Raw genomic sequence first — 10092 nt, 5'->3', positions numbered from 1 at the left:
CAGAAAACTGCACTTCTGTACATACACTATATTTTGCAGCAATTTTAGTCTTGTTATATATGGTCCCAAGTCTTGAAGTAAATGCCCCTGGACTAGCCAGTGTTATACACTAGCTGGCTGCTTCTAGCAGGCTTCTAAATACTGAAATTCTTCAATGCCAATATTTTAGCTATTTTCATCTATTCCTATATTTGTTCAGTCATTCAATCTAGTAATAGTTTTGTGAGGCCTGGGCTACTTCATTAAACCCAACTGACATCGTTTGCCCTTGTGGCACTTCCAGTTTAGTGGATTCTTCCTGCCCTTCCTCAGACCAGTCCTTTTCCTGCTAGTCCTTCGAGAAACAGATACAGGGCTCTTACAGAGCCCTTTCTTCATGTCAGTATTGAGTTCCTGTTTCACTTCCATCATTTTTCCCTCCTGCAGCCATAGCCACTACCTCTTCAAGGCCAATAGGAAGATGGGAGAGGCTTGGTATGAGAAACACAGAACCTCCCACACACATACTTTTTTTCTAAAGAAGGAAAAGCAGCAGGAGAGTTGGAGAGATCTCCATTTTATTATGGAAAACTTCAAAAACAAACAAACAAACAAACAAAAAAAACCAAACAGGCAGTTGATAAGGAAGGAGAAATGGGAGAGAAGAGTTGAGGTGCATTGTTTGTCACTCCACACCCTTGCAATTCAATTGTGAACCACTAGGAGGAACAGAATTAAATAACTAAATGGGGGTACAAGGTTAGGGTACAAGGTAAGGATTCCCAGACTTTCCTCTTGGGGTAAACAGAGGTACAGACTGAGCAAAAGTGGAAGAAGCCACACCCCCAATGAGGCAGCTGCCAGGGACAGGGGAGAGGATTCCATATAGACTCAACATGTAGGTGTGGTTGTAAACCTGGGACTTTGGCAGGTAGGACTGGGAGCTAGTGGGGTTTGTAAACCAGGCTGGTGGTCAAGGGAGGTGGCAGGAGCTGTAAACAAAGGGGCAGTGACCTAAGGAACAGGAAGGAGAGGGGCCTGTAAATAGAATGGGGGCAGGCTGCCCAGGATGAGTGTTTAAATTGTAAGAGCCCTCAAGGGGTGGTGGGGAGTAAAGGAAGGCTGGAGAGTGTACTCTGTCCATGGAGATGTAAGAGGTGCTTCATCTCCCTCCCCCAACCCCTCACCCCCATGAGCTCTGTGCTCCTCCCCAGGACTTGATGCTCACTCTTGAATCACCCAGGGTGCACCAGCATGTCTGATGCACTCACATCAGAGACCTTTGGTGAATGTAGAAACTGGGTAACTAGCTCTGCCCCTATAAACAGGATGAGGAAAGCAAGTTGGAAGATGTCGGTTGCCTTCCCTTCCAAGCTCATGTTCAGGGTTTCTCTGTTCTCAATCTTCTGGGCTCCAGGATCTTCAGTTCTGGGAAAGGGGAAGGTATAGACCCTATGTTGGAAGAGGGTCACCTCCGGCAGGACTCATCTGTGGGAGAGGAGGCAATAATGATAGAGAATGAGTGAGGGCCTCTGCCACCCGCCTTCCCCCCTTACTCTCCACACTGAAGATAAGTCTTTATATCTTTCATGCTGAGTGCTTGCTACTACAGTAACAGCAGCCATCATTCACTAAGCTTGCATTCTGTGCCAGGCATTCTTACAACCTGTTTAATCACACAATAACCCCAGATGAGTTTAAGTAATTTAATGTCCAGCCATAGTTCCAAGATGCTTCATAAAAATTACTGAACCCTCTCAGTAAACCCCAGGAGGTGGTTATTTTTAGCTCTATGTCATAATTGCTAAAAATAAGGCCAGAGAGCAGGTGATTTCCTGGAGATTACACCACAGGTAAGAGACAAGATGGAATTTAAACACAGTCCTGTCTGACCAAAACCTTGTGTTTTTAACCACAGAAAGAGTTATGGTTTTGAAATCTGGAGATCCCTTGTGCACTTCACTTTCTAAGACCTTGGTTTCCCCATTTGTCAAGGGAGTGGGTGGGGTTAGAGGTCCTACCAAGTCTCTTCCAGGAGCACCAACATTAATTAATTCCTCCCTTTCCCTCCTGGACTGCAGTGCCCAATAGGAACACCAGGGGGTGTCCTCGGACCAGCAGAGCCTCAGCTCACCCACGATCAGGGCCTTGGTGCGCAGGCCGCCCTGGAGCTCCCGTTGTAGCAGCAACAACTCTTCCTCATCCTCTTCGTCATCGGGTTGGGCCGCTGGGGGGCTGGGGGTACTGGGAGCCTCAGGCTCTGGGCCCAGCTCCTCCAGCACTGAACTTTCAGAGGGGTATTGATACGTGGTCTCCAGTGCTGTCTCGCTGAAGGAGATCTTGAGCTGAGAGTAGGAGAGAAACGCAGGAGGCATGGAGTTCAGCCAGGGAAAGCTCCTAGGGAAGCACGTGCCAGGTGGGGAGGGGAGCTGGATTTGGGCACCCTACTGACTTTACCCTCCCTATCCACTCTGGGGCCCAGGGATCCAGTTTTCCTTTTTTTTCCCCTAAATTTTTATTATTTTATGTATTAATTATTATAATATATATAGCACATATATAATATAATATATATAATAAATTATTTATAAATATTACTTATTATGCATTTATTAATTTAATACTTGTTTATTTTGAGAGAGAGAAAACGTGAGGAGAGTTAAAGAGAACCCCATGGGGTGCCTGGGTGGCTCAGTCAGTTAAGCGTCCGACTTCAGCTCAGGTCATGATCTCGGGGTCCATGAGATTGAGCCCTGCGTCGGGCTCTGTGCTGACAGCTCAGAGCCTGGAGCCTGTTTCAGATTCTGTGTGTCTCTCTCTCTGCCCCTCCCCTATTCACGCTCTCTCTCTGTCTCAAAAATAAATAAACGTTAAAAAAAAAAAAAAAAAAAAAAGAGAGAACCCCAAGCAGGCTCCTTGCTGTCAGCATGGAGCTAGCCGTGAGGGGGCTTGAACTCACCAACTGTGAGACCATGACCTGAGCCAAAACCAAGAGTCCAACACTTAACCGACTGAGCCACCCAGGCATCCCACCCAGTTTTCCTTTTGATATAGGCTCTCCAATCCCAGACTTCCCTTCTTCTGTCATATCATTTCCAAAACATCAGACTTTTGCCTGAACTTTCACACAGGTGCAGAAGTGAGTAATACAGGACCCAGCTTCCTACTCTTTAGACTGTGGGTGGCAGAAGGGTAAAAAGAAAATACGTGGAGATAACACCTGTGATCAGAACCGAATCTTTGGGTACCCTGAGGGCAATCAAGAAGGCTTCCCAGAGGTAGGAAGTTTGAGCTGGCAGGAAATAGGTGGCTAGAGGGAGCCCCAGGCAAAAGCAAGGAAGAGCACTTTGGTTTCCACATCTTCAGACCCTTGGCTGTTCCTGAGAAACCCTGGACACCTGTGCCCTCCTGCTCCCCCCCTCACTCCTCTCCTACAGCTGGAGTGAACTCACAACAAAGTGGGGCTGGGGCCTGGGAGGGAAGAAGAGACTCTACTGAAAAGCCCAGAGGAAACAAGACTCTCCCCTAACACAGAGAGGAGATGGGCCCTTGAGTCCCTGCAAGAGAAGCTAGGTGAGGCGTCAGGGGCAGAGAGGAAAGTCCATGCAAACACAGGTTGGGGTGGAAAGCGCAACAGGAGAAACATGCAGAGACACAGGCAAAAAGCCAGAGGGGACCTGGAGGGGGCAGAAATCCTCCACAAACACAATGTTCCAAGAGCAGGCGAGCCCCAGATGTTCTCACTCCCTTTCTACTCTTCCCCTTTGCCCTTTTAAGAAGCTCAGGGGCAGGGGCAGAGTGGGATTAACTCTGGGAGCCAAAGCGATTAAGGAGACACACAGGAGGATTCTGTGTGAACTACTTGGAAAGGTCCAGACTATCTATTCAGGTCTTCCCAGAAGACCTGTTTGGGAAACTTGGGGCTTGGGCCCTGCATCCTTGAGTCTCCACATGGACTGGGGTGTGAGAAAAGAGAAACTGGGAGGGTGGCTGGACAAGTGGATGCTAAGGGCTGTACAGAATGTGCAACATGGGTTCCATGGGAAGCTGGAACTCAGAGACTCCTTGGCTCCAAACCCAGCATTGACTCCCCATTTCACTGGGAGGAAAAGCCAGAGCCTGACTAAGGCCCACAGGGTACTCCCACTGTACCACTTCTCCCTACCCCCCACTTCTCAGGCAACTATCTGCTCCCACTGCAGCCACCCTGGTCACAGTTCCTCTAAGGCCAACAGGGGCACTCCAATCTTAAGGCCTTTGCACTGGCTATTCCTTCTGCCTGGAACACTGTTCCCCCAAATACCCCCATAGCTCCCTCTCTCCCAGTCACCCTATTTAAAGTTCATATTCACTCCCCCAACTTTCTCGCTGTCTACGTTCCACTTACCCTGTTGTAATTTTTTTCCATAATCATTTACCACCTCCTAATCTACCAGAGAATTTACTTGTTATTCTGTGTCCACTGTCCATAGGAGCATGAAAGTTGCTATGGTGAGTAAGGAAGAGTTGGTTCAGACCTCAGGTGTGGTCCCCACAGACAACCAACACTGGGGACCAGAGTGGAAGGTACACAGTCTATCTGTGGAACTGCTGGTAGAAATGCATGACAGCAACCAGATCCCTTATATCCCAATTCTTCAGAAGGACCAGTTCTGGTTCTGTTACTGACAGATTTACCCAAACTTCTGGGAACCCATTTGTTTTCTTTTCACATTCCCTTTTGGGATAACAAGCTCCATGGTTTGTTATCCACTCTGAAAAATGATTCATTTTATTTGTTCTCAATCATGTTTGTCTCTCTTCTCCAATCCTGCTTCTCTGCTCACACCCCCACCCCTCCCAGCCAACTTCTGACTGGGCTTCTCAGGAATGCACAGCCTCCATGGGAGTTTGGGGGGGGGGGGGGAGTACAGAGGGGTGTGACTCACTTGCTCCTCTCCCATCAGCTATATAAAGTCACAAGGGGGCCAAAGAGGGGAGGGGCCCATCTCTCAGCTAGAAGGGCCTCTGGGGAAGGGCACCAGCCACAAGACAGGGCTGGGATTTCTCTCCCATGGCAAGGATGCATTTGATGGCCTTAGCTTCCAAACAAGAGTTATTTCGGGAAGGGGGTGGGGGGGCAGTCCTCTGGTCCCAGAGCAAGTGGATTGGGTCAGAGCTGGAACAAGCATGTCAGTCCCTGCTGAGCAGGGTGCAGAGAGAGGGAAGAAGGCCTGAGACAGGGTGGAGGGGGAGGTGTCTGGGTCTAGAAAACTCTGTGCTGCTTCTCTCCACCCCCACCCCTAGAGCAGCCATGGCTTCCTCATTCTCTCACCACATCCTGAGCAGTTCTGGCAGGCCTAGGGCCCAGCGGTTCCCCACTCAGCCCCACCAGCCTTCCGGCCCCCACCCCAGGCTTCCTGTTTGGGTGATCTGCTTCCGGCTTCCCTGCTCCCTAACCTAGGTATGGTCACCATCACAGGTCCTGTCCTGCACTCACATGGTCCCCAGCTTTGGGCCCTGAATTTCATGCCTCCCTCTGCTCTTCCTCCCCAAAGGCACAGGCCAACCTCTATAGGAAGTGACTTGTCTGAACACCTCACTCTGGCAGTTCCTGGCCTACCTCCTAACATCTGTCCAGCCCAAAGGGGAAGGGGCGGGTAGCAGTCAGAGTGCTCAGGATAGACTCAGGTACCATGGCTCAGGGAGGGGAGCTTGAGCTGCACATGAGGATGAACTGGGGGATCAAGTGTCCCGCAAGCTTAATCTAGGTCTTTGGTCCCTGTGGTTTCCCACTGACAAAGCACGCGCGTGCGCGCGCACACACACAAGACAAATCTGAGGACGTCAGATGAGATGACAACTGGAGACTATGAAGGGCTTCCCAGTCTCTGGGGAGATGTGTTAGGTGCAGGGACCTCTCTTTCCTTAGAGATTTTCAAGCTGGAAACTGATTGGTGTGTAAGGAAGGGGTTGGGCTGAAGCCACAGCAAGAAGCCTGGCTGCTCCCACTTCCTGCACTTTGTCCTTTTTCCAGTTTAACCTCTAACCCTCTGCTGGCCTCAGCCCCCATCCCTGTCCCCAACTCCCATTGTATTCCCTGCTCTCAGCTCAGTGTCTCCAAATTCACTTCTCTTTTTTGCTACCCCAAAGGGAGGGAGAGGCCAGGGCAACAGGAAGAGAGGGGAAAACCAACTGCTGAGCCAGTTCTGGGGAGGGAGGGGAAGCCCAGGGAGGAAGGAAGAAGGGGAGTGAGGGGTGGGGGTATTTTGGAAGAAGAGAAGGCTTTTCTTGTCCCAAGAGAGAAGGGAGCACTGTTTAAAGCAGTGGCCCAGCTGGGGGTGTGCAACCCTGAGGTCACCCACTTCAAATGGCTTCTGTGTGTGCCTCTCCCATGGAGCAGACTTGGGGTTCAAAAGTCTTCTCTTTGGCCAGCCTTATTCCATTCCCCCACCCTCATCCCAGTAGTCTCCTCACTGGCTCTGCCCCCTCTGCCTTGGGACTGAGAACTTCCTCCACTCACTTCTCCCTGCCATTTTCCCCTAGAACCCCAAAGGCACCCCCCTGTGCCTCTTCAGGCTTCCTGGCCCCACATGCCCTCCCCTGGGAGGCTGTGTGTGCTTTCAATCTGAGGACCCTGCTCTCATAGATTCTAGGCTGTAGCCTCAGCTCAGGTCTCCACCAGACTCAGAGGAAAGGAAGGTTGTGTCCCAGACTCAGAGGAAAGGACGGAAAGAAATGGGGGCCAGGGAGGGACTCAGAGCCTGAGGGAATGAAGAGTGAGCAGCCTGGGCACACCCTGAGAGAGACACACCCAGAGACAGCACTTGATTTAGGGCAGGATTCTTGGGCTTGGAAATGAATGGAAAAGGAGGGCAACAAGAAGAAAGGGTGTGTGTGCAGAGGAGGAAGGGTTGTGGCAGGAATTAGCACGAAAGAATAGAGAAAGACCAGAACATAGGGATATAAAAAAGAAAGTACAGAAAGAACCGATGAGCAGGCTTCTAAAGAAAGCTGGCTTAGCTGCTCCCTACCTGTTTGTGATGCCTTTCAGGGGACCCCTTGACAAGGCAGCTGCGGCTGAGACGGAGGTAGCCCCCCAGAACCAAGATCTCCTCAGCAGTTGGGTACCGCTTCTTCCCAGCTCCGGGGACTGCAACATCAGCTGTGGCTGGGGTGGCGGGAGGAGTGGTGGGGGCTGCAGGGGGCAGGGACCGCCGGGGGTTGACTGTGAAGGTGTGTCCACTGCGGCGAGGGGCCCCCACCCCTGGCCCTGCCTTCACCCCATAGAACAGTCGGTTCATGAGGGGATCCCCAGGGGACTGGGGGGCAGGTGGGGCTGGGGGTGGGGGAGACAGAGGGGCTGCTGGTGGGGGCCGGGGTTGCACTGCTTCCTCTTCCTGCCCTCTAGAGCCTCCAGTCCCAGCGTCCTCTGGTGGGAAGGGGGAGGGCACAGAGCTGCAGTTCTGCAGGGTTCTCAAAGGCCTGCCCAGAGCCCCCGCCTTCTCCTTCTCAGCCTCGCCTTCTCCAGCCTCTGTACCAAAGGGCCCCAGATACTTCTCAGCAGACTCTGGGGGGACTGGTTTCTGAATTTGAGTCTCTGTGTCCCTGGGTGTCCATTCTCGAACCTTCCCAGAATTCAGGGTCCATTTCCATCCTTCTGTCAGCCTCAGTCCCCTCTCACCATCCTGCACAGGGCTACGCCTTTGTTCTGCTGCCTCCACTTCTCCAGAGCTGCTGTCTGGAGCCTCCCTACTCAGGGTCTCTGACAGCTCTGTAATCTCTTCTGAGGCCAGCGTTGGAATTGGCCTCTCTTCTTTTCTCCCACATTCCTCTGAGCAGTCTTTTCTTTTTTCTAAGCTCAGCCTCCACTCTGATATCTCCAGTTGTACCAAACTCTGTTCCTGAGACTCTCCAGAGTCGGGCCTCCATTTATGGGCCTCTGTCAGGCCCATCTTCTGGTTGTCAGACTCCGCTGGGCTCAGTCTACTTTCCACCACCTCTTTTCTCCTCGGGCTTTGTTCTCCAGGCTCTGCCAGTCTCAGACTCCACTCTGGAGTTTCTCCCGGGCTCAGCCTCCATTTCCGCGCTTCCGACAGTCTGGAGCTCTTGTCTCCAGCCTCTCCTGGGCTCTGCCTCCAGTCCCAAGCCTCTGAAGGCCTGGGGCTCGACTCTCGGGCTCCCCCTATCCTCTTCTCTCTGGCCTCTCTGGGACTGAGCCGATCTTCTCTCGACTCTCTTCCCTTGGGGCTCTGATCCCGCATCTCCCCAGGGCTGGGTCTCTGCTCCCTGGCCTCCAAAGTCCCGGGCCTTCTTTCTGCAAGTAGTTCTTCATTACGCTGCTGCTGCTGCTGCTGCTGCTGCTGCTGCTGCTGGCGCTCCTGCCGAATGAATCGGTTCTGGTGCACTGGCCCAATGGCCTCTAGGAGGACAGCCGACTCGTCTGGGTCTGGAGGTCCAGCCTCTGTAGTCCCAGGTGTAGGGCTAGGCTCCCCAGGAGACAGACCAAGCTTGGCCCGGCGGCGCTCCAGGAGCCCCCGCTTCCAGGCTGGCATCTGGGACAGACGCTCCCGCTCTGCCTTCTCCCGGCCACGAAGGGCTGCCTCCTCCTGCCGTCGCCGGGCTAGCAGCTGTAGCTTCCAGTCTGGGATGGTGGCCATGACCGCGTTGAGGTAAGGGTGCGGAGCGCTGGGGCCAGAGAACAGGAAGGAGAGGCTCCAGAGGCCCTGGGGGTGAGACTGGGGGTGGGCGGAGAGGAAGTAGAGGGGGAGAGGTGGGACACAGAGATGGGCAAAGGAGCTGAGGGTGAAGACAGAGGGAAAGAGGGAGAAGACGGAAAGCAGAGAAAGGGGGAAACTAAGAAAGTGAAGAAAAAGCTGTGGACCAAGTGGGGGTGGGGTCGTGGCAGTGAGAGGAAGAGTGGAGATTCAGGGCAAAGAGGCAGGAGTCAGATTTGGTAATGTACGGTTAATGGTATCACAGTCCCAAGGATGTGAGAGGAGAGAAAGGCGGAAAAAGAAGCCGGCATGAGGGAGGAGAGAGAAAAGAGAGGCGGGGGAGGGGGGGTTGCGGGGGAGTAGGGGTCAGGCGAGGTTTCCCCACAGCTACTCCAGAGGCGGTTAGAGTGGGAAGGGAGGTCAGGGAATCCCGCCCGAGAAGGGGTGGTGGGACCTGAGGAGGGGGGGCGGGGAGGTGAGGAGGGGCGGAGAGTGGAGAGGTCCAGGGGAGCAAGGAGACTCCGGGGGCAGAGGGGAAATAGAGCTCCGCGGGAGGAGCGGGGCGCGCGTTTCAGCGTGGGCCGGGGAGGTCCTGGCTCCCCTCCCAGATCCGCTCGGGCCACGCCTCTCCGGCCCCCAGCCGCCACCCCTCCGCCCTGCACTCCGCCCCCAGGCAGGTCGGGGGGGAAATACCCTCCCTTGAGGACTTTCGGAACCCTGGCGTCCACCCCCACCCGTCCCGCCACCACCGCCTGCCTCTCCCACCGGCCGGGCCCGGGACCCTGGGTGCGGAGCACCGGCTCCACGACTCTGCTCTCCGGACCTTCGAATCCTATGCCCGGGTCTCCGATCTCACGGAACCCTGACATAGCCGGCCATCCCCACCCAGCTCGGACCGCACAGACAATCTCGGCACAAAGAGGAGACAGCCCAAGGTCCTGGCTGGGGGCAGGAGCGGGGACAGAGGGAGGAGACACCCCTTCCCCAAGTCTGAAGCCCCTCAGTCAACTCACTAGCCAGCAGGGTTCCCAGGGGAGGGGGTGCGGAGGAGCCTGGCGTCCGGAGGGAGGAGGGAGAGGAAGAGGAGGAGAGTGGGATTGAGGGAGATCCGGAGACAGGAGGGAGGGGAGGAGGGAAGGAAAGGAGGAGGAGGGAAGACGGAGTAGAGGAGGAGGGACGGAGACAGAGACCTGGGGGCCGGGCGGGGGGCGGCGACCGCTTTGTCTGAGGACAATGGGGAAAAGGAAGGGGGCGCGGGGCGGGGCCCGAGGGGGCGGGGCCTCGCTCCAGAGACCCCCGCGTGGGACTAGACTTGCCGACTCACCCCTTTCCCGCCGCAACCCCTGGCCCTTCGCTCTCTGTCTTCAGGACCCTCAACCCACCCCCACCTCCCAGTAGCCCTGGAGAACCTAGGTGT

The 10092-nt window shown here is 54.3% G+C and overlaps 1 protein-coding gene across 2 annotated transcripts; it reads right to left on the bottom strand.

Annotated features, from left to right (window-relative positions):
- Positions 1 to 540: 540 nt before the first annotated feature.
- Positions 541 to 9786, bottom strand: PPP1R18 (protein phosphatase 1 regulatory subunit 18). 2 transcript variants are annotated; one of them, XM_027052818.2, is made up of 4 exons: positions 9689 to 9786; positions 6993 to 8684; positions 2114 to 2324; positions 541 to 1467 (listed from the first exon to the last, which is right to left on the bottom strand). In XM_027052818.2, exons 2-4 carry the CDS (start codon positions 8616 to 8618, stop codon positions 1448 to 1450), a joined length of 1857 nt encoding a protein of 618 aa, XP_026908619.2. In that variant the 5' UTR covers positions 8619 to 8684; positions 9689 to 9786; the 3' UTR covers positions 541 to 1447. The 2 variants fall into 2 exon arrangements, with proteins under 2 accessions (XP_026908619.2, XP_014918244.3); XM_015062758.3 differs by lacking the exon at positions 9689 to 9786 and having other exon boundaries at positions 6993 to 9350.
- Between the last annotated feature and the right edge of the window lie 306 nt (positions 9787 to 10092).

The sequence above is a fragment of the Acinonyx jubatus genome, chromosome B2, assembly GCF_027475565.1.
Source record: "Acinonyx jubatus isolate Ajub_Pintada_27869175 chromosome B2, VMU_Ajub_asm_v1.0, whole genome shotgun sequence".
Taxonomy (NCBI): Eukaryota; Metazoa; Chordata; class Mammalia; order Carnivora; family Felidae; genus Acinonyx; species Acinonyx jubatus.
The sequence above is the reverse complement of the archived record's forward strand: the minus strand, read 5'-3'. Positions and strand labels throughout refer to the sequence as shown.

Coding starts and splice junctions, on each gene's coding strand:
- PPP1R18 (XM_027052818.2), bottom strand. CDS start 8,618: ATGGCCACCATCCCAGACTGGAAGCTACAGCTGCTAGCCCGGCGACGG. Junction 2,325..6,992: donor CTGAAAGGCATCACAAACAG/GTAGGGAGCAGC, acceptor TCCTACTCTCAG/CTCAAGATCTCCTTCAGCGA. Junction 1,468..2,113: donor CACCAAGGCCCTGATCGTGG/GTGAGCTGAGGC, acceptor CCTCTCCCACAG/ATGAGTCCTGCCGGAGGTGA.